Source organism: Hypanus sabinus, chromosome 3 (genome assembly GCF_030144855.1).
Source record: "Hypanus sabinus isolate sHypSab1 chromosome 3, sHypSab1.hap1, whole genome shotgun sequence".
NCBI classification, from domain to species: domain Eukaryota; kingdom Metazoa; phylum Chordata; class Chondrichthyes; order Myliobatiformes; family Dasyatidae; genus Hypanus; species Hypanus sabinus.
In genome coordinates, this window is record NC_082708.1 from 192,504,326 (window position 1) to 192,528,767 (window position 24,442).

A 24,442-nucleotide genomic window follows, 5' to 3' on the forward strand; every position below is an offset into this window, starting at 1 on the left:
TTCACTCTGCTCCAGGCTCACTCCACTGCCCGCAAACGATGCTGCCCGCTGTATAAGGCTGTGCCCTTTTTAAAACTTCCCCGCTTCACTGCCCACCGTCACACGCCTGCGCAGTCCAGCTTCTCTTAACTCTGATCAGAATAAGAAAAATTCAAGCTAGCTCCCGTCGCACTCTTGTTCTGATCCTCCGACTCCCTTCTCCAAAAATCCAAAGATCAGAAGGGTCTGTTCCACACCATTGCTAAATAACTAAACATAATAAATAAGTAAGATGGGTTCAGCAGGGCAGGGGCAATGAGGCTACCAGGGTAGTTTTATTTGGCTTGGTAATGCTGGCCAGTTGTTTATCAGACTGAAGGCCTTTGACTATTTGTTGGCCCCTGACTAGTGGTGCTCCCTGGACCCAGTGCTAGACCCATTGCTATTTGTGACCTATATAAATGACTTGAATGAGAATATCCCTGCAGGCCCCTCCCCTCTATAGGACTTTTGCATTATACTGTTGTATCTGGCTGAATCACTATTTCTGGCATTTTATGTATTCATCTCCCTTAGTGAAAAAAGTTTCCCCTTGGATATCTTTCTTTTACTGTACGTTGCAGGTTCTCTATTTGAGACCATTGTCTAACACACCATTCATGCATCACCTGTCTGCTTACTGACCTTCCACTGCCTCTGGCTTACGTTTAAATCTGTCAGTGGCTTTGCTTTCACCTTTTACCGTATCAGTGAACAGACTTCTTATGGATTGACAATAAGTGACAATTTAATTTACAATATGACTTTCTCTTTCAGTATCAGAGTGCTTTCAGCAGCAAACGAAAAGTTCTCAATCGATTGGCTAATGCTGCTAATTATGTTGATTTGGTGAGTACAGCAACAGAGTGATTAAACAATAGTACAAGGAGTACAATAATTTTCAAAGTCAAGGTAAATTTAGTATCGAAGTACATACATATCACCATTTTCTTGCATTTACAGGAAAATAAAGATATACAATTGATTTTTATGAAAATCTGTACACAGAAAAAGACTAACAACCAATGTGCAAAAGAAGACAAATTGTAGAAATAAAAAATAAATAATATTGAGGACATGAGCAGTAGAGTCCATTAAAGTGACTCTGCAGGTTATAGATAAAAATACAAAATGCTGGCAGAACTCAGCAGGCCAGACAGCATCTATGAGAGGAGGTAGTGACGATGTTTCAGGCCGAAGCCCTTCATCAGAAGTGAAGTAACATGGGATGGTCGGCGGGTAAGAAGTGGGGGGAGGGATGAAGTAGAGAGCTGGAAGGTGATAGGTTGAAGGGAAATGGGCTGGGGGAAGGTGGAGAATTATGGGAAATAAATGAGAAAGAAAGTTAGGGCTAGGGGGAGATTATAGTGAGGAGGGGAAAGAGAGAGAAAGAGAACCAGACTAAAATTATAGATAGGGATGGGGTAAGGGGGGGGGGCAGGGGTATCAACGGAGGTCTGTGAGTTGGATGTTCATGCCGGCAGGTAGGAGGCTACCTAGGCGGGAGATAAGGTGTTGCTCCATCAAACTGCGTGTAGCCTCATGGTAGAGGAGGCCATGGACAGACATATCGGAGTGGGAGTGGTCTGTGGAATTGAAGTGTGTGGCCACAGGGAGATCCTGCCACTGCTGGAGGACTGAGCGCCAGTGTTCAGCAAAACGGTCTCCCAGTCTGCGGCGGGTCTCCACAATGTATAAATGGCCACATCAGGAGCACAGGCTAGGCCTCGATCAGAAGGACTTGGGCCCTCGAGCATCATCGGAGAAAGGAGATCTTCTCTCCCCCAACTTCTTATCCCCCCTCAACCATCCCATGTTACTTTCATCCCTCCCCCCACTTCTTATCCCCCCTCGACCATCCCATGTTACTTCACTCCTGATGAAGGGTTTCGGCCTGAAACGTCGTCACTACCTCCTCTCATAGGTGCTGTCCGGCCTGCTGAGTTCTGCCAGCATTTTGTGTTTTTATTTATTTCCAGCATCTGCAGATTCACTCGCGTTGCCTCTGTAGGTTATAGAATCAGTTTAGATTTGGGGTGAGTGAAGTTATCCACAATGGTTTATGAGCCTGATGGTTGAAGGGTAATAACTGTTTCTGAACCTGGTGGTTTGGTCCTAAGGCTCCTCCTGTAACTCCTGAGTGAAGGTGGCAGCAAGAAGAGAGCATGGCCTGAATGGTGGGTGCCCTTGATGATAGATGCTGCTTTCTTGTGGCATGCTTCATGTAAATGTGATCAGTGATGGCGAGAACTTTGCCCATGATGGACTGGGCTATATCCACCACTTTGTCCTCTTTTGCACATTGGATGTTTTGTGAACTTTGTTATTTGTGGATTCTATTGTATTTATTGTCCTGTCCTGAAAGAAAACAAATTTCAAGGTTATATATGGTATTCGTATATTGATAATAAATTTACCTTAAACTTTGTGTAGATTTTTCCATTTTTCTGTTTTTTCCATTTTTCCATTCTTGGGCATTCTCATAGAAACATTTCGAATGTTGAAAGGGTTGGACAGAGTAGATGTGGAAAGGCGGTGTCCCTTGGTGGGTGAGTCCAGGACAAGAGGTCACAGTCTTAGGATTAGAGGGTACCCATTTAAAACAGAGATGAAGAGAATTTTTTTTAGCCAGAGAGTCATGGATTTATGGAATTCATTGCCACATACAGCTGTGGAGGCCCAATCATTGAGGGTTTTTAAGGAGGAGAGTGACAGGTATCTGATTAGTCAGAGTATCAAGGGATATGGGAAAAAAAGCCAGAAATTGGAGCTAGACGGGAGAATAGTTTAGCTCATGGTGGAGTGGTGGAGCGGACTCAATGGGCCTAATGGTCTGCTTCTGCTCCTTTGTCTTGTGATCTTGTAATCTTGTTGTTTCCATGCCAGGCTGTGATGCAACCAATCAATATACTCTCCACCATACATAGAACAGTACAGCACAGAAACAGGCTATTGGGCCCACAGTCTTGTGTTGAACCAGCTAAAAAGCAAATCAATAACACACGAAGACTAATCCGCCCTACTTGCACTATGTCTATATCCCTCCATCTTACCTAAATCCGTGTGCCTATCCAAATATCACTTAGAAGCCTCTAATATAATTGCCTCTACCACCTTATGAGGCAGGGCATTCTAGGCATCCACCACCCTCTGAGTAAAAAAACACACCCCTCACATCCCCTTTGAATCTACTCCCTCTCACCTTCGATGCATGCCCTCTGGTATTAGACATTTCAACCCTGGGAAACAGATACTCCCTGTCTATTCTATCCATGCCTCTCATAACCTTATAAAACTCTATCAGATCTCCTCAAAGCCTTCACCATTCCAGAGAAAACAACCCAAGTTTATCCAGCCTCTCATGATAGCATGTGCCCTCTAAAATAGGCACCATCCTGGTGAACCTCTTCTACATCCTTCCTATAGTGGGGCAATCAGAACTGTATGCAGTACTCCAGATTTGGCCTAAACAAAGTTTTATAAAGTTGCAACATAAGCTCTTGGCTTTTGAACTCTATGCCTCAACTAATAAAAGCAAGCATTCTATAAGCCTTCTTAACCACCTTTGAAGCCACTTTCAAAGAGCTATATATTAACTTGCACCCCAAGATCTCTCTGCTTAGCAACATATAAGGACTGTCTCCTTGCATTTGCCATACCAAGGTGCAACATTTCACATTAACCTGGGTTAAATCCATCTGTCATTTCTCTTCCCAGATCTGCAACACATCTATAGAAGTTTGTCAGTTTTAGGTGACATGCCAGATCCACACAAATTTCTGAGAAAGCAGAGGTACTGTTGCGCCTTCTTTGTGGTGGCAGTTAAATGTTGATCCCAGAATTGATCCTGTCATGATAACACAAATGTATTTAAAGTTACTGACTCTCCTCCTCTGACCTCTAATGAAATTTGGCTTATGGATCTCCGGATTTACTCCTGTAGTCAATAATCAGTTCGTTGCATTTGCTGACATTGAGTGAGAGATTGCATTTGGATCCAGTGCAGTTATTGGCCTTCGAAGGTGGACTATTCATTGGATGGGCAAAGTGCAAGGATCCAAAGGTTTATTGATTTGTAAACAAGATTAATGAGAGAATTATACAGGACATGAGAGTGGATATAGTTACAGTGGTTGGAGATCTATAGATAATGGAGGCAGTGTTTGTAAGACAAGTTACAATGCTTGAAGAAAATTTATTGTCTTGTGATTTATCACAAGGTGACAGTGCAATGGAATGAGATGGACTTCCAGATAAGGGAGAGAAATATATATTGCATGTGTATGCAGTACAGGGAAACAAGTTTATTAGATATTAAACAAATTATATTTCATTACATCACAAAGAGGGAGTTCTCTATTTTTTCAAGTGTTGTAAGGAAAGCTCTTTCGTGTTATGGAATATGGGTTGTAGGAGCAATTGGAAGGGGCCACACAGTATTAGTATTTAAAACATGGGCAATTTATTAAAATTGGAACCAGTCAAAGCTGATCTATCTGAGTACAAATTTCATACAGCTTTTCAAGTTCAAGTTTATTGTCATCTGACTGTAACCAACCAAACAAAACAATGTTTCTCTGGACCTCACTGCACCCACAAAACATATGACACAGCAAAATGTAAACCAAAATATTACCATAAATAGGTTAATAAAATATAATTCAAAATGAATGCAACACAGGTAAACAGTTAACTGTACAGTAAACAGCTTACTGTCCTAGTTATGAGACTTTGGTAGGGGCAAGGTATCATTAGTCTCGCAAACTGAGGGAAAAAGATGATAGGGAGTTTGGCAGTCCTGGTCTTGATACTCCTGTATTTTCTTCCTGATGGTAGTGGGTCAAGAGATTGTGGGATGAGTGGTAGTTGTCCTCAACAATAATTTGGGCCCTTCATCTGCAACATCCCTGTAAATGTTACAAATGGATGGAATTGAGAGCCCAGTGATCCTCTCAGCAGTTTCAACCATACTCTGTAGGGTCTTGCAGTGTGATGCCTTGCAGCTTCTGTACCACACAATGATGCAGCCAGACAGGACACTCTCAATGGTTGTTAGAATCAGGCAGGGAGCTTTGCACACCTCAGATTCCTCAGGAAGTGTAAGTGCTGCTGTGCTTTCTTGATCAGTGAGGAGGTGTTGTGGGTCCAGCTTAGATTGTCTGTTATGTGCACCAAGGAACTTCTTGCTTTTCACTCTCTCTAGGACAGAACCTTGGCCTGTGCCTTCCTGAAATCCACAATGATCTCTTCTGTCCAAGTTGAGACTCTGGTTGTTCTTGCATCATTTGACAAGCCCCTCTATCTGACTCATCATGGTCAGTGAGGCCAGTTACTGTAGTATCATCAGCAAATTTGATGATGCAGTTTCAGTTGAATCTGGCAGTACGGTCATGAGTCAGCAGCAAGCTGAGTACATCGCCCTGGGGCATACTGGTGTTCAGTGTGATGGAGCTAGAGGTGTTGCTGCCAACTCAAACTGACTGGAATTGTTCAATTAGAAGTTCAAGATCCAGTTACAGAGAGGAGTGCAGAATCCCATTGAGGACAGTTTACCCACCAGTCTCTGAGGGATGATCATGCTAAATGCCAAGCTGAATTCAGTTAACAGTATCCAGACATATGAGGCATCCTTTTCTAGGTAAGACAGGACAGAGTGGAGGGCCAGGGCTAAGGCATCATCAGCGCACCTGTTTGAGCGGTAGGTGAATTAGAAAGGGTCCAATGTAGCTGGAAAGTGGCATTTTACATATATGATCACATTACCAGCCACTCAAAACACTTCATAATTATTGAAGTCAGTTCCACTGGATGATAGTTGTTCGGGTCAGTTACCATTGTGCTCTTGGGCACCAGCATGAAGCCTTGAAGCCCTTGAATAGTGGACTATTTCAAAGAGGTGTTAAAAGATATTTATTAATACTGTTTTGTTAGCTGATCTGCACAGTACCTGACCGGCTACTGTTTGTTGTCTGGCCCTGCAGCTTTGCCTAGGTTTACTCTGGCTAGGACCTTCCTCACCCCAGCTGTGAGATGGTGCCTGTTCTTCAGGGCTCAGGGGAAGGGCTCAATGTCACATCATTCAATGGATCAAATCACGTATAAAAGACATTCATGGAAACATAGAAAATCTACAGCACAATACAGGCCCTTTGGCCCACAAAGTTGTGCCAAACACGTCCCTACCTTAGAAATTACTAGGCTTACCTATAGCCCTCTATTTTTCTAAACTCCATGTACCTATCTCAAGCCTCTTAAAAGACCCTATCATATCCGCCTCCACCACCGTTGCCAGCAGCCCATTCCACATACTCACCACTCTCTGAGTAAAAAACTTACCCCTGACATCTCCTCTGTACCTACTCCCCAGCACCTCTTGTGGCAACCATTTCAGCCCTGGGAAAAAGCCTCTGACTATCCACACAATTAGTGCCTCTCATCATCTTGTACATTCAGCCTATCAGGAGGTGAGTTGTCACTGTGCGAGGTGGACTTGTAATCCATTACGGTCTGACTACTCCGCCGCATGTGCCACCTGTCCCTGTTGTCACAGAGGTGTCTGTGAATTTTCTGTGCGTACTCACACTCTGCCTTCGTGATGGCACAGGAGAGTGTGGCTCTTGCTGAAGTTAGGGATGACCCCAATCTGAAAGCAGTGTCTCAATTCCTAAGCTGTGCATAAGCCCTTGCAGTCAGTTTAGAACATAGAATGGTACCAGCACATGAGCCCACAGTTGTTCTCACCTTTTAACAAACTCCAAGGTCAATCTAACACTTCCCTCATACAAAGCCCTCCATTTTACTTCAGCCATGTGCTGAAGTAAAATGTCCCTAAAGCATCTGCTCTTTCCACCACCCATGACAGTGCATTCTCTGTGTGAAAATACCTACCTCTGACATCTCCCCTATACTTTCTTCTAATCACCCTAAATGGCTCGTATTAGCCATTTCAACTCTGGGAAAAAGTCTCTGGCTGTTCACTCAATCTGTACCTCTTATCATTTTATATACCTCGATCATCACCTCTCATCCTCCTTCAATACACAATCCACATCCCAGTTCTTAGACCTCAGTATTCTTTCCCCCACAACAGATATTTCTGTTGATAATTATCGCAGGAATTGGTGCTAGTGTCCATTGTTGTTTGTCATCTTTGTCAATGATCTGGATGATAATGTGGTCAACTGGATCAGCAAATTCGTGGATGACACCAAGATTAGAGGTGTAGTGAACAGTGAGGAAGACTAACATGGCTTGCACCAACTGGAAAAATGGACTGAAAAATGGCAGATGGAATTTAATGCAGACGTGTACGTCCCTTTAATAGGACCAGCCAGGGTAGGTCTTACATAGTGAACAGCACGGCACTGGTAGAACAAAGGGATCTGAGCATACAGAACCATAATCCATTGTAAGTGGCATCACAGGTCGATGTGTTCATAAGGAAAGCTTTTGGCATATTGGCCTTCATAGATCAAAATATAGGAGATTGGATGTTATGGTGAAGTTTTATAAGACATAATTTGGAGTATTATGTACAGTTTTGGTCACCTACCTGCAGGAAAGATGTAAACAAGGTTGAAAGATGCAGAGAAAATCTACAAGGATGTTGCCGGGTCTGCAGGACCTGAGTTATTATGAAAGATCGAATAAGTTAGGACTGTATTCTTTAAAACATGGAAGTTTGAGAGGGGATTTGATACAGATGTACAAAATTATGAGGGGTATAGGTCGGGTGAGGGGTAGAGGTTGGGTGGGACTACAACTAGATCATGGATTAAAGGGAACATGAGGGGAAAATTCTTCTATCAGAGGGCTGTGAGAATGTGGAATGAGCTGCCAGCACAAGTGGTGCAAGCTCAAATTCAATGTTTAAGAGATGTTTGGATAGGTACATAGATGATAGGGATATGAAGGTCTATGGCCCCTTGGCAGGTTGATGGGACTAGGTTGTTTAAATGGTTTGGAATGGACTAGATGGGCTGAAAGGCTTGTTTCTGTTCTGTACTTTACTATGACTCTAATTCCTGATATGTCCATCTCATTTCAGTTTTACAGACCATTGTACCTTCGAATTGCACTAATTGGTGTTGAGGTGTGGACAACAGACCAGATTGTGGTGGACGACAATGCATCGGCCACCATGAAACGATTCCTGACGTGGAGGAAAAGAAGCCTTCTACCAAGATTGCATAATGACAATGCTCAGCTTATCACGTAAGCTACTGTTACTGAGATAACTCAGTGGTGCAGGATGTGAATTAGATCCCTTTACCTCCACAGATCCTACTAAGCCTGCTGCGTTCCTCCAGCAGTTCAGCACTAAGAGGTGACAATTTACATGATTATGCGGTTATCGTTAAATCTGCTTGTTTGTCTATTTAGAATTACTTCTGCAAACCTTTTTACTTCTGTCATGAGGCTTATGTTTTCATTTTATATTATTTTCTGAGTGATTTTTCTGCTTGAAATGAGAAATGAGAAAGAAAATGGGTAACTATGATGTTGCTGCGATAACTGAGAAATGGCTGCAGGGAGATCAGACCTGGGAAATGAACGTACAAGGGTATACGTGCTATCGTAGGGACAGAAATGTGGGCAGAGGGGGTGGGGTGGCCCTGTTGGTGAGGAATGAGATTCAGTCCTTTGCAAGGGGGGACATAGGATCAGGAGAAGTAGAGTCTGTGTGAATAGAACTGAGGAACAGTAAGGGCAAAAAGACCCTAATGGGCGTTGTCTACAGGCCACCAAACAGTAGCATGGATATTGGGTGCAAGTTGAATAGGAGTTAACATTGGCATGTGGCAAAGGTAATGTTGCAGTAGTTATGGGGGATTTCAACATGCAGGTGAATTGGGAGAATCAGGTTGGTGCTGGACCCCAGGATAGGGAGTTTGAGAAATGGCTGCAGGGAGATCAGACCTGGGAAATGAACGTACAAGGGTATGCATTCTTGGAACAGCTTGTACGAGAGCCCACCAGGGGCAAGGCTACTCTAGATTTAGTCTTGTGTAATGAACAGGATTTGATAAGCGGTCTTGAAGTAAAGGAGCCATTAGGAGATAGTGATCATAATATGATGTTTTTATCTGCAATTTGAGAAGGATAAGGGCAGCTCAGAGGTGTCAGTGTTGCAGTTGAACAGGGGAAACTATGGAGCCATGAGGGAGGAGCTGGCCAAAGTTGACTGGACGGATATCCTAGCAGAAATGACAGTGGAACAGCAATGGCAGGTATTCTTGGGAATAATGCACAAGGTGCAAAATCAGTCCATCCCCCGGAGAAGGAAGGATTCAAAGGGGGAAGGGGGCCACAGTGGTTGACAAAGGAAGTCAGAGATTGCATAGCATTAAAAAAAAGGAAGTATGACAGAGTGAAGGTGATTGGGAAGTTTTTAAGGAACAACAGAACTTAACTAAAAAGACAATACAGGGAGAAAAAATGAGGTACGAACGCAAGCTAGCCAGGAATATAAAGGAGGATAGCAAAAGCTTTTTTAGGTATGTGAAGAGAAAGAAGATAGTTAAGAACAATGTTGGGCCCTTGAAGAACGAATTGGGTGAAATTGTTATGGGAAACAGAGAAATGGCAGAAGAATTTAATAAGTACTTTAGATCTGTCTTCGCTAAGGAAGACACAAGCAATCTCCCAGATGTATGGATGGGCCAAGGACATAGAGTAACAGAGGAAATGAAGCAGATTGACATTAGAAAGGAAACAGTGATGAGTAGACTGATGGGACTGAAGGCTGACAAATCCCCAGCTCCAGATGGTCTGCATCCTAGGGTACTAAAGGAGGTGGCCCTGGAAATAGTGGATGCATTGGTAATCATTTTCCAATGTTCCTTAGGTTCAGGATCAGTTCCTGAGGATTGGAGAATGGCTAATGTTATCCCACTTTTTAAGAAAGGAGGGGACTTCCGGTAAGATGACGATTGTTTAGTTGCTCCGAACTTTTGCTCCGTTATTCTTCTTACCTTTGCACTATATGTCTCCCTTTTTAAATCTTAGTTAGGTATTTTATTAGTTCGCTTTTACCTGCCTGTGAACACATCTATCTTATAATGGCTACCAGAAGTACTAAAACCAGGAAAAAGGAAACTTCTATGGCTTTGCCGGCTGACATTCTTGCTGTTCTGGAACAACATCGACAAGATACTTTTATGGATTTTAGAACTGAATTTAGAACTTATTTCAACCAGCTGAATGTCAAATTGGATCAGATTAATGCTAGAGTGGATGAACATGCTGAACATTTATATCGCATTGACATAACTTCTGAAGATTTAAAACGCCGTGTTCAATATCTTGAAACTCTCTGCTTCAGCCTAGAGAAGAACAGTAAACTTTTTTCCAAAATGGTGGATCTTGAAAATTGGAGCAGACGTTGCAATCTACGAATTCTTGGTTTGCCAGAGGCCACCGAAAAGGGCTCTCCCGTTGAATTTTTTTCTAAGTTTCTCTGTGAGATCTTCGGGAAAGAATTTCTTCCAACTCCACCTGAGCTTGAAAGGGCACACAGGATTTATGTTCTTCGAGCAATTCAGGGTTCCCGCCCACGGCCAATTATTGTATGCTTTCATCAATACCAGGTGAAAAACCGTTTGATGATGGAGGCACGCCGCAGAGGTACTTCTGCTTTTCAAAATATGGTCATTCGTTTTGTGGAGGATTTTGCCCCCCAGGTTCTGAAGATGCATGCTAAGTTTAAAGGTGTAATGAAAGTGCTTTTTGATCACGAATTCAGACCCTCCCTTAAAAATCCAGCCGATCTTCGAATTACGCTTACTACTGGAGACTATAAGTGGTTTAAATCAGTGAAGGAGGCTGAGGCGTTTGTTGGAAGTCTTCCAGCCACCTCGTCTTCTTCGGAACCGGCCTGACCTTCTAAAATGGTTGATAAGTACTTCTCGAAGTAAAACTATTTTTTCCGAACTCAGACTTGACTTGAATAATTCAGACATTATCTATTGAAACTCTAAGGGCTGTAGTCAATCTCTCCCTGGACTTGCTGCATTTTTTCTAAATAGATAATTTAAGTTTAATGTTTCCTTGCTAACTTTTAGATTTTACCTGTGTAATCTATTTTATTTTTGTATAACCTTATCTATAGAGAACTACAATTGTCTTTAACTTGTTTTGGAGGTTTGGAGTTTTTATTGAAGGCCTCCCTGTTGGTTGATTCATAGTTTTGCTTTTTTTTCTGTAAATGGTTGATAAGGACTCTCTTTGAATTTTATAATTTCCCCCTTTTCTCCCTCCCTTTTTTTCTTCTAATCTTTTATAATTTTTCGCAGGTAGGTTAGTTTTAGTTTTCTTCTGATTTTCTTTGTATTAAGTTTTATACTTCTGTTGAAGTTGTTCCTATTTGTAATTCTGTTTTCTATTGCATAAATTAGTTATTATTTGCTATATTATTTATACAGAACTTTTGTTAATGACACAGAACTGGAAGTCATACTTGGGCTAATTTTTTTCGGTAGAGCTAGCTGCTTTTTTAGGTAGCCATCTAATTTTGGGTTGCGGGAGTGGGTGGGTTCTCCAGTTCCAACACTACTCACTGTTTCTTTTGTTTTCCTTTGTTATTCAGGACATGTCTCTGTTTTGATTCTACGGATCTATGTTTACATTTTCGCTCCCAGACTGTTATTGTACTGCTTGATTTTTTATATAGACAATAGACAATATACAATAGGTGCAGAAGTAGACCATTCGGCCCCTCGAGACTGCACCGCCATTCTGAGATCATGGCTGATCATTCACTATCAATACCCAGTCCCTGCCTTGTCCCCATATCCCTTGATTCCCCTATCCATCAGATATCTATCCAGAGAATTGGCCTCCACTGTCTTCCGAGGCAACTCCACAACTCTCTGGGAGAAGAAGCTCTTCCTCAACTCTGTTTTAAATAACTGACCTCTTATTCTCAATCCATGCCCTCTGGTACTGGACTCTGTATATGCCTGCTACCTTATATGCACTAACAATTGATAATGGTTAATTCACTTAAATTTGTGAGCTGGAATGTAAAGGGATTGAATCATCCTGTTAAAAGAAGGAAGGTCTTCTTGCATATTAAACAACTCAAAGCTGACACTGCTTTCCTTCAAGAAACTCATATTCGTAGTTTTGATAATTCTCGGCTTCTGTCAAAGTGGGCGGGTCAGCATTTTCATTCATCCTTTGCTGCCAAAGCTGGGGGGGGGGGTCTCCATCCTTATTAATTTAAATATTCCTTTTGAACTCCATAATAAGATCTGATACAAATGGCCGTTTTATTATTGTTTCTGGTAAATTATATAATACTAAAGTTGTACTAGCAAACCTGTATGCTCCCAATTTTGATGATGTTAATTTTTTTTGAACGTTTTTTCTCCTCACTACCAGATTTAAACTCATACTCTCTTATACTGGGTGGCGATTTCAATTGTTGGTTAGATCCTAATTTGGATCGATCATCCTCTGTTACTAGACTACCTACTAAATCTGCCTTAGCTATTCACTCTTTTCTCTCTAATTATGGTATCTCTGATATATGGCGTTTCCTTCATCCTACTGAGAGAGACTATTCTTTTTTTTCACATGTTCACCATACCTTTACTAGAATTGACTACTTATTACTCGATAATCAACTTATTCCATTTGTCTATTCTTGTGACTATCAGAGTATACTGATTTCTGACCATGCCCCAATTACTTTGTCTTTAAATTTTCCCGGTCTCCCTCAGAGGAATAAACACTGGCGTTTTGACTCGACTTTACTATTAGATGATGATTTTCTAAAATTTATTAAAGATCAGATAACCTTTTATTTTAACACCAATACATCATCTGAAATGTCATCCCAGATTGTCTGGGATGCCATGAAAGCATATTTGAGGGGTCAAATAATTTCCTATACAGCAAATCTTAATAGAAAGTCCTGTGCAGATCGATTAGACCTCATTAATCAGATTAAAGAATTGGATCAACTGTATGCTCAAACTAAGAATCCTGAATTATATAAGAAGCGTGTAGAACTTCAAACTAAATTTAATCTTCTGTCTACTCAACCTGTTGAACACCAACTTCTTGAAAGTAAGAGTCGCTTCTATATTCATGGTGACAAATCTGGTAAACTTCTAGCCAATCAGCTGAGACGTCCCAAAGCCAAACAACATATTACAAAGATCCGGAAGGAGAATGGAGACTTTACATTGGATCATTTAGAAATTAATGACACATTTAAAAAATTCTATTCTCGGCTTTATTCCTCTGAATCTTTGAATGACAATATCTCTGTTGATCATTTTTTAAATAATCTGAATATTCCTTCGCTTTCATCTGATTTTAAAGCCAAACTTAATGCGCCTATATCATCAGAAGAAATATCTTTTGCAATTTCTGCATTGTCTTCAGGGAAATCTCCTGGACCTGATGGGTTCCCCGTAGAATTTTATAAATCATTCTCTTCATTTCTTTCTCCTCAGTTATTCTCAGTATTGTCTGACTCATTTAATTATGGTAAATTGCCACCCTCTTTTAATGAGGCATCTATTATTCTGTTATTAAAAAAGGGTAAATACCCAACAGAGTGTTCCTCATATAGGCCGATTTCTTTGCTTAATGTTGATGTTAAAATCTTGGACAAAGTTTTGGCTTATAGATTAGAAACTGTTATTCCCTCTATTATTTCTGATGATCAAACTGGTTTTATTAAAAACCGTCTTCCTTTTCTTAACATTCGGCGTTTATTTAACATTTTATATTCACCTCCAACTGGGATTCCTGAGTGTGTTATTTCCCTCGATGCGGAGAAAGCATTTGATCATATAGAGTGGAACTACCTTTTTGTAGTTTTAGAAAAATTTGACTTCGGTCAAAGTTTTATCTCTTGGATCAAATTGCTGTATTTGTGTCCTACTGCCTCTGTTTTGACTAATTTTCAGAAATCCCAGTTGTTTAACCTCAAACGTGGCACCTGTCAGGGATGCCCTTTAAGTCCCTTGCTCTTTGATTTGGCTATAGAACCTTTGGCGATAGCATTTCGAAATTGTCCTGAATTGACCGGGATTTGGCGAGGGGGTGTTGAGCATAAAGTTTCTCTTTATGCTGATGACTTATTACTTTTTCTTTCAAATCTGTCTACATCCTTACCTCCAATGTTTTCACTTCCTGATCAGTTTAGCCAGTTCTCTGGCTATAAACTTAATTTACATAAGAGTGAACTTTTCCCAATTAATAAAGAAGCACAAGAATTAACATTTTGTGATCTCCCTTTTAAAGTAGTTCATAATCAATTTACTTATCTTGGGATTACAGTCACAAGGAAGTTTAAAGATCTCTTTCGTGAAAATTTTGCCAATCTTTCATATACTGTAAAACAGAGTCTGTTACAATGGTCACCTCTATCTATGTCTTTGGTAGGTCGTATTAATGTTGTTAAAATGTATGTTCTCCCTAAACTTTTATATTTATTTCAATCAATCCCAATTTTTATTCCTAAATCTTTTTTTGATTCCTTAGAATCTATTATTTTGTCATATCTGTGGAAGAATAAGCGCTCTAGAATTAATAAAGTTTATCTCCAAAAATCTAAAAAAGAGGGTGGCATGGCTTTACCTAACTTTTGTTTATATTATTGGGCAGCCAATATACATTGTGCTACCTTTTGGTCTTTTTTCCACGGCCAACCCGAGTGCCCTAATTGGGTGGCAATGGAGTTGAGTTCCACGAAAGATTTATCTATCTCTGCACTTGGCTCTGTACTCCCTAGTAGTTTGTCCAGATTAATTGTTAATCCTCTTGTTAGACACACTTTGCGTATATGGGCTCAGTTTAGGAAATTTTATGGTTTCCATGGTTTTTCCTTTTCTAGCCCTATCTTACATAATCACCTTTTTTTACCTACTACATATGATTCAGCATTCCATGATTGGTATAGGAAGGGCATTAGACATTTTGAAGATCTTTTTATTGATAATCGCTTCGCATCTTTTCAACAGCTCTCTGCTAAGTTCAATCTGCCCAATGCTCATTTTTTTTAGATATCTCCAAATTAGACACTTTATTAATCCTTTAATTCCTAACTTCCCTGAAATGCCTGAGAAAAATATTATGGATTTCTTTCTTTCTATTAATCCACTAGGTAAAGGTTTAATATCATTTATTCGTGATAAATTAGCATCCTTACGGTGTGCCCCTGTGGATAAAATTAGAATGGCTTGGGAGCATGATTTAAATATCTCCTTATCTGATGAGACTTGGGACTCGATTCTCAAATTGGTTAATTCAGCCTCTCTTTGTGCTCGCCATTGCCTTTTACAGTTTAAGACTGTTCATAGAGCCCATATGTCTAAATCTAAACTATCTTGATTTTATGCTAATATTAGTCCTCTTTGTGATAAATGCAAAAGGGGCGAGGCCTCTCTCATTCGTATGTACTGGTTTTGCCCTAGCTAGGAGAAATTTTGGAAAGATGTCTTCACAATATTATCTTACATTCTGAATCACCACCTAGAACCTAACCCTTTAATTGCTTTGTTCGGTTTTTTGGATGAGACAGATTTACGTCTGAGTTCGACCAAGTGTCGGATATTATCTTTGGCTTCTCTCCTGGCTAGACATTTAATCCTCCTTAGATGGAGAGATGTTGCCCCGCCCACGCATGCTCAATGGCTTAATGATATTATGTCCTGCTTAGACCTTGAAAAAATTCATTATTCAGTTCTTAATTCGGATACAAAGTTCCATAAGGTCTGGGGACCTTTTATTGAGTACTTTCATAACCTTCCTCTTAACTAAGGTTTTTTTTTCGGTCCCTTGCTTTCAGCTCCTTTTTTTTTGGTAGTAAGCATCAATATCTTCTGTTGCTAAGTGTATTTACAGTTTTGGGGGTTTGAATGTCCTGATTTATACTCTCTATATTGTGTTGTGGTTGGTCTGGAGTTTTTTTTTGTTGCGGGGCTTGGGGAGGATACTAATTTTACATATCTTCAATTTGGGTGCTTTCTCAATTATCTTCTTTTGTATTATATTATTATTGTATGTTTATTTTTGCACTGTATTGATAATGCTCTTCATTTCGATCTGGGTTTTTTTTATCTGTAGCGATGTAGAAAATGTATTAAAAAAACTAATTAAAAAAAAAGGAGGGAGGGAGAAAACAGAACTATCAACCTGTCAGCCTGACATCGGTGGTGGGGAAGATGCTAGAGTCCATTATTAAAGATGAAATAGTGGCATATCTAGATAGCAGTGATAGGATTGGGCCGAGCCAGCATGGATTTACCAAGGGCAAATCATGCTTGACTAATCTATTGGAGTTTTTCGAGGATGTAACCAGGAAATTAGATGGGGGAGATCCAGTGGATGTAGTGTACCTCGATTTTCAGAAGGCATTTGATGTGGTCCCACATAGGAGATTGGTGAGTAAAATCAAAGCTCATGGCATTGACATGGATAGAAAACTGGTTGGCAGATAGAAAGCAAAGGGTAGCGGTGAATGGGTGTTTCTCGGAATGGCAGGTGGTGACTAGTGGGGTGCCACAGGGCTCGGTATTGGGACCACAGCTGTTTACAATTTACGTCAACGATTTAGATGAAGGCATTGAGAACACCAGCAAATTCGCTGATGATACTAAGCTGGGTGGCAGTGTGACATGTGATGAGGATGTTAGGAGAATTCAGGGTGACTTGGATAGGCTGGGTGAGTGGGCAGATACTTGGCAGATGATGTTTAATGTGAATAAGTGTGAGGTTATCCACTTTGGGAGTAAGAACAGGAAGGCAGATTATTATCTGAACGGTGTAGAGTTAGGTAAGGGAGAAATACAAAGAGATCTAGGAGTCCTTGTTCATCAGTCACTGAAGGTGAATGAGCAAGTGCAGCAGGCAGTGAAGAAGGCTAATGAAATGGTGGCCTTTATTACAAAGGGAATTGAGTACAATTGCAAGGAAATCCTTTTGCATTTGTACAGAGCCCTGGTGAGACCACACCTGGAGTATTGTGTACAGTTTTGGTCTCCAGGGTTAAGGAAGGACATCCTGGCTGTACAGGAAGTGCAGTGTAGATTCATGAGGTTAATTCCTGGGATGTCTGAACTGTCTTACACAGAGAGGTTAAAGAGACTGGGCTTGTACACGCTGGAATTAAGGAGATTGAGAGGGGATCTGATTGAAACATATAAGATTATTAAGGGATTGGACAAGATAGAGGCAGGAAATATGTTCCAGTTGCTGGGAGAGTCCAGTACCAGAAGGCATGGTTTGAGAATAAGGTATAGGTTATTTAGACAGAGTTAAGTAAAAACTTCTTCTTCCAGAGAGTTGTGGGGGTCTGGAATGCACTGCCTCGGAAGGTAGTGGAGGCCAATTCTCTGGATGCTTTCAAGAAGCAGCTAGATAGGTCTCTTATGGATAGGGGAATCAAGGGATATGGGGACAAGGCAGGAACCGGGTACTGATAGTAGATGATCAGCCATGATCTCAAAATAGTGGTGCAGGCTCGAAGGGCCGAATGGTCTACTTCTGCACCCATTGTCTATTGTCTGTTGTCTAAAAAAGGTAAGACCACCTTAATGGGGCTATATTATAGATCAAGCAACAAATTTGTAAAAGATAGTAGTCTGTGCAAGAAAGATAATGTTGTTACAGTAGGTGATTTAAAATTTCCACATCTTGGCTGGGAATCCAATACTGTAAAAGAACTAGACAGAGTTTGTCAAATGTGTTCTCGAAAGTTTGCTTTGTCAGCATGTAGACCTGATGACAAAGCATGCTATTCTGGATCTGCTGTTAGGGAGTGAGACAGGGCAGGTGATAGAAGTTTGTTCAGGGGAACATTTTGCATCTAGTGACAACAATGCCATAAGTTTCAAAGTAAATATATCAAGAGAAAGATCTGGTCCACAGGTTGAGATTCTAATAGAGCTTTGACCAGTGACCAATCCGGACTTCAGAAATTTCGAGAGGAAAGGACTTCAATCAGGTCTATTACCTGAGGATAAAATCAGCACCAGGTCGCAGCAGCATAATAGAGCTTTCACCAGAGGCCATTCGGTGTATCGGATTGATTAATAAGAGCAAATTAAAAGAAGCCAGGAGCAATAACAGTGGCTGTCATCTGTGTGGGCTTTGTCATAGTAGTGATATTAAGGCTTTTCGAGGCTTCTCTGCTTTATATCTGTTCAGGACAGTAGAGATGCCAGGCAGGATGGTTGAATGCTCCTTTTGCAAGATGTGGAGATTTCCAGCATCCCTGGCAACTACAACTGTGTGAAGTGCATTCAGCTGCAGCTTCTAACAAACCTGTTAAGGAGTTGGAGCTGGAAATGGATGAACTCTGAATCATTCAGGATGCTGAAGGGGTGATAGTTAGAACATATAGAGAGGTAGTTAAATTCAAGGTGCTGGTCACAGGAAACTGGAAGACAGTCAGGAAGGGGAAAGGGGTTAAGGAGCCAGTGCAGAGTACCCTGTGTCCATCTCCCTCAAAAACGGGTATATCATTTTGGGTATTGTTAGAAGGGGATGACCCAACAGAGGAAAGTCACAGTGGTCAAATCTCTGCCACTGAGTTTGCCTCTGGGACTTAGGAGGGAAGGGGAGAAGAGGTGCACTGTGCTGATAGGAGATTCATTAGTCAGGGGAATAGAAAGGAGGTTCTGTGGACAAGAATGAGATTTCTGGATTGTACTTTGCTTCCCGGGTGCCAGGGCCTGGGATATCTCAGATAGAGTCTTCAGCATTCTTAAGTGAGAGGGTGAACACCCAGAAGTTGTGGTCCATATAGGTACCAATAGCATGGGTAGGACAAGTGACGAGTTTCTGCATGTTCAGGGAGATGAGTGCAAAGATAAAGGGCAGGACCTCCAGGGTTCTGATCTCACGATTTCTACCCATGCCACATACATAGAAAACATACAGTACAATATAGGCCCTTTAGCCCACAAAGCTGTGCCGAATATGACACTACCTTAGGACTACCTAGGCTTTACCCATAGCCCTCTAGTTTTCTATGTAGCATTCCAGGAGTCCCTTAAAAAACCCTATGTTTTCCGCCTCCACCACCACTGGCAGCCCATTCCACACACTCACCACACTCTGCATAAAAAAACTTAACCTTGACATCTCCTCTGTACCTACTTCCAAGCACCTTAAGACTATGCCCACTCATGCTAGCCATTTCAGCCCTGGGGAAAAGCCTCTGACTATCCACACAATCAATGCCTCTCATTATCTTGTACACCTCTATCAGGTCACCTCTCATCCATGGGAAGGAGGGCATAAGATTTTTCAATTATTGGGCTCTCTTCCAGGGAAGGGACAGCTTGCACCTGAACCGGAGGGGGAAGGTTTGTTAATGCTGCACAGTGGGGTTTAAACTAGAGTTGTAGGGGAATGGGAATCTGAATGCTAGAATATTTAATGGAGAGGTTGTGGAGGCAGATGTTGGTAAGACCTCAGGTAAAATTGGAAGTCAAAAGGTTGAGCATGGTGCGACTACAGTCCTGAGCTCCATATATTTCAATGCAAGAAGTATCATAGGAAAGGCATATATTACTGCTGAAGATGAGGGATCTAGTTTATAGAGGCAATGTGTAATGAGGAAAGACTGTTGATAAGACAAAATTGCAGTCAGCAGCATGAGTTGCAACGTAAAAAGTGGACAATGTCGAAAAGGGTGAAAAAAGGACTGAAGGTGTTGTATTTGAATGCATTCATATACGGAATAGGGCAGATGAACTTGCCCCACAGTGCCAGATTGGCAGGTATGATGTTGTAGGCATCGCTGAATCACTGAAAAACTATAGTTGGGAGCTTAATGTCTAAGGATACACATTATATTGAAATAATAGGTAGGAAGGCAAAGGAGGCGACCTTGATCTGTGGGTAAAAAATGAAATCAAGTCATTAGAAAGAGGTTACTAAAGGGTCAGAAGGTGTTGATTTATTGTGAATAGAGCTAAGGAACTGCAAGGGTAAAACAGCCTTTTTTGAAATCATTGATATACAGCAAAAAACAGAAGTAGTCCCAACAACAACCCCGATCTTTTTATTCCCACTCACTGCCTCCTACCAATCAGCCAATGGTCTAACCATGTTAGTAACTTTCCTGTAATACTGTGGGCTCCTAACTTGGTAAGCAGCCTCAGGTGTGGCATGTTGTCAAAAGCCTTCTAAAAGTCCAAATATACAACATCCACTACATCCCCTTTATCTATCTTACATGGAATCTCTTCAAATGATTCCAACAGGTTTGTCAGGCAAGATTTCCCTTAAGGAATCCATACTGACTTTCTCCTGTCTTGTCCTGTGTCACCAAGTACATCCATAACCTCATCCTTAACAGTTGACTCCAACATCTTCCCAACCACTGAGGTCAGGCTAACTGGTCTATAATATCCTTTCTGCTGCCTTTCTCCTTTCTTTAAGGGTGGAGTGACATTCACAATTTTCCGGTCCTCTTGCACCATGCCAGAGACCAATAATTTTTGAAAGATCATTACTAATACCACCATAAACATTACTGCACTACTACACTACTACATAAACACCTCTTTCAGAACCCTAGACTGACTTATGTACTCTTAGGTCTTTCAGTTTTTTGAACACCTTCACCCTTGTAATATTAACTACACTCACTTCTCTTCCCTCACACTCTTTCAACATCTGGCACACTGCTAGTGTCTTCCATGTGAAGACTAATGCAAAATACTCACTTAGCTCATCTGCAATCTCCTTGTCACCATTATTATTTCTCTGGCTTCTGTCACGGTCCGGTCCATTGATTCCATATTCCGGCTATACTTGTTCCATTGGGCGCCTTAAATGAGGCACCTGATTCTCGTTTCAGGCCAGCAACATAAATAGCTCTGTGGTCCAGTGATTCCTTGCTGGACCGTCTTCATCAGTAACCCCATCAGAACCCACACCCAAAAGCTCAACGCTGTGTTTGGTGTCCAAGAAGAGTCCCGACTCTGAGTCTTGTGCCCAAGGAAGAGTCCCGACTCTGTGTCCTGTATCCAAGGAAGAGTCCCGACTCTGTGTCCTGTATCCAAGGAAGAGTCCTGACTCTGTGGCCTGTGTTCAAGAAGAGTCCCAGCTCTGTGTTCTGTATCCTCTGTCCAAGAAGAGCCCCGGCTCTGAGTCTTGTGCCCAAGGAAGAGTCCCGGCTCTGTGTCCTGTATCCAAGGAAGAGTCCCGACTCTGTGGCCTGTGTTCAAGAAGAGTCCCAGCTCTGAGTCTTGTGCCCAAGAACTGCCCGAGTCAAGTCCAGGCTGAGCCCAAGTCAAGTCCCTGCCAGGACCCGAGTTCCGGGACATGACCTGCATCCCCTGTCAAGTTCTAGTCCCAAGTCCAGGTTTTCCAGTTTGTCACTCTATATCTAGTTCATGTTTTCATTTTGTTCTCGCTCCTTGGCTTCCCTAGCATTCTTAATAAACATAGTCCAGTTCTTAGTAATTCAGTGTCTGTGCCTTGCATTTGGGTCAGCTACCAGCGCCACCTTGTGACAGCTTCATTTTCTAGCATTTCTCTACCCACTCTCATTTCTCTTTTTATTATTAACATTCTTGAAAATGTTTTTACAATCCACTTTAATATTATTTGCTAGCTTTTCCCTCCTAATGGCTCTTTTAGTTGCTCTCTGTAAGACTTTAAAAGCTTTCTGATCCTCAGTCTTTCCACCAATTTTTGCTTTGGTGTGTGCCCTCTTTTGCTTTTACATTAGATTTGACTCCCCTTGTCAGCCACAGTTGTACTACAAGTAGTCCCCGAGTTACGAATGTCTGACTTACGGACAACTTGTATTTACGAACCGAGGAAGGCGAACACTGCCCGCCATTTTAAGTCGGATAACGACGCCGTCTGCCATTTTAAGTTGTTGCTGTTGACACTGTGTTAAGTGTCTGTCTTTGTATTTGGCTTAACTTTTTCTTAGCAAGATTCACCCTGACCCCGCCCCCACCCCCTCCCCCCCTCCCCCTGCTGGTCAGCTGGTGGTGCAGTGAGATCAGCACTGGGCTTGAGTACGGATGTTCCCGAATTGGATCCAGTGAGAGACCACTCCCGTGCCGGGTTGATGTCGATCCAGTGACTCCTGTACCATCCATTCTGGGTTGATTTCGAGCTCGCAACTCAACCTCGTAAAAAAAAATACTGCCACTTCCAGTTTAAATTCCCACGCGGAATATTGTGGAGGATCAAATACAGTACCCAAACCCAGCACAGCCCCCACTTGTCCCATTTAACCTCACTCAATTCGGTGGACTTTCGAAATCGGGGAATTCAGAGTAGTGGTCCTTAGGACCCAGTGGACCTCAGGAGCCGACACAGGTCGGGACCTGCCACCCGCAGTGTTTCTGTTCCATTGATGGAAAGCGATCACGATTGAAAATAAAGTGGAAATGATAAAGCATTTGGAAAGGGGTGAAATGCCATTGGTCATTGGAAAAACGTTAGGCTACAGTTGGTCAACGATCAGAACAATTTTAAAGGATAATGGATAAAGTGAGAATAATGGAGCATGTGAAAGGCCCTGCCCCGATGAAAGCTACAATTATTACTAAGCAACACAGTGGTTTAATTATTTGAATACATACGTTTCTTTAGTGTTTTATATGCATAGAAAAGTAAAATATATACTATATACTAAGACAAACATTTGACTAACTAGGCTCAATGACAAACTGCTCTAAAAAGCCATCTCTTAGGCATTCACCAAACTCACTCTTTTGAGATCCATTACCAAGCTGATATTCCCAATCGGCTTGCATGTTAAAATCTCCCATGACTATTGTTACATACCCCGTAATGGGTTAAAAGAACCAGCAGAAATGGAACACACCTGGATTCTGGTTTTGCTACAAACAGAACACTATTTATTAGTATCTACGTAATACAGTAATATGAAACCAGATAAATCAAACAGGTTAGCAGAGCTTATGAATATATTAGTGTGTAAATATAAAACCCCAAACTTCTTCAAGCTTTGGTGGTAAATTTCAGCCTTACAGTGGTATAGGTATGAAGTCAATTCAGTTCAATGCATGGGGTTGCTGTTGTTGGTAAGAGAGAGAGATTTGTAATCCAAAGGCATATGTTGTGAGAAGGCAATTACATCGATATTCCACGGATTCCACGACAGCAATAACAATAGCAGTAGATTTTCTCTCCAAAGTTGTTCCACTCCACACACTAAGTATCACCAACAGTGATCTTCAACGAATATCCTTTCAACACAAGTGGTACCACACCCGAATTCAGCTACGGGACATCTCAAAGTGGTGGCCACAGGATACTCAAATGAAATCCGCATATAGATTATCACCAACAGTACCTTATCACAAAGGGGACCATCTTCAAGGGAACCACCACCCAGGCAAGGGTCGACACACCGGTAGATTCCACAAGGTTACCCCAAACACACAATGTGATAGCCACTTATCCAATTCCATGTCATACGAAATAACTTCCAACAGTGATTTGCCACAGGGGTGCCTTTCTTCAGTGAACTACCACACCTAGCCAAAGGGTAAACACCCAAGTGGTATTCACAAAGGTTTTCCCCTCACCTGAGAATTCACTCCTGTGGATTAACTAAGTGACAATGACACTTCCGTAGCTGAATGGAAACAAACTTGCCCTCACGGGAGAGAGAGAGTCCAAACAGTGAACTCTTTGTCTCTAGGTTTCTTCTGTTTCAAACCTTCCTCTCCATTCTTCTCTTCTTGCAAACTTGTTCTTGTTGCAGAAAACTTGTGAGAGTCATCTATCAATACTCACCCCCTTTTGGGCCACTAAAAATTTAAACCAGCAACCAACTCACTGGTGTCTTTCATTGACCGAATCCATCTTGACTCTAACTGTGTGTCTGTAAGAGGATCATCTGACCTAGCTTATTCAAAACAAGCCCCCACTTGTATAAACCATCGCTGCTCACCATAGCAACCCAGCAATTCTGCAGTCAGCAGAAATCCAAAAAAGACAAAAGTCTGTCTCAATTCTTTTGGCATTTTAAAGTGACAGTCCACAGAAAATTATGAACCCTAGGGGTACAGAACACTTCTCCCCAAGAAAGCAAAATTTTTCTTTCTTTTTCAATCTTTTTATTGAGTTTCATATATATATTAAGAAAAACATAACATAATAATGAATAGGTTATGAATACAATAGACTTGAAATTGCATTGGTAATAAGATAATAATATCCTATTAAACATCAACAGAAAAAAGTACATTAATCAATCAAGTCTGTATAACTATATATGAAAAAAAACAAAAATAATCGTCAAAAGAGAATAAAAAATTGAAAATAAGTAAAAGAAAATGTATATTGAAAAACAAAACACTAAACTAAACTAACATGGGCAATAATAACAGTTTATAAGTATATGATAGTGTCAAAAAAACTCCGGAACTCCATAACTGAACAAGAATAAGCAGAA

The 24,442-nt window shown here is 41.3% G+C and overlaps 1 protein-coding gene across 1 annotated transcript in view; it reads left to right on the forward strand.

Moving 5' to 3' along the window:
* LOC132390896 (disintegrin and metalloproteinase domain-containing protein 12-like) overlaps positions 1–9,958 on the forward strand; it is a 78,324-nt gene extending 68,366 nt beyond the window's left edge. Inside the window, exons 8-10 of the mRNA XM_059963435.1 lie at positions 796–867; positions 8,066–8,232; positions 9,866–9,958. Of these exons, the coding sequence (XP_059819418.1) occupies positions 796–867; positions 8,066–8,232; positions 9,866–9,884 (258 nt within the window). The 3' untranslated portion in view covers positions 9,885–9,958. The remainder of the gene's footprint in view (positions 1–795; positions 868–8,065; positions 8,233–9,865) is intronic.
* Positions 9,959–24,442: the final 14,484 nt, after the last annotated feature.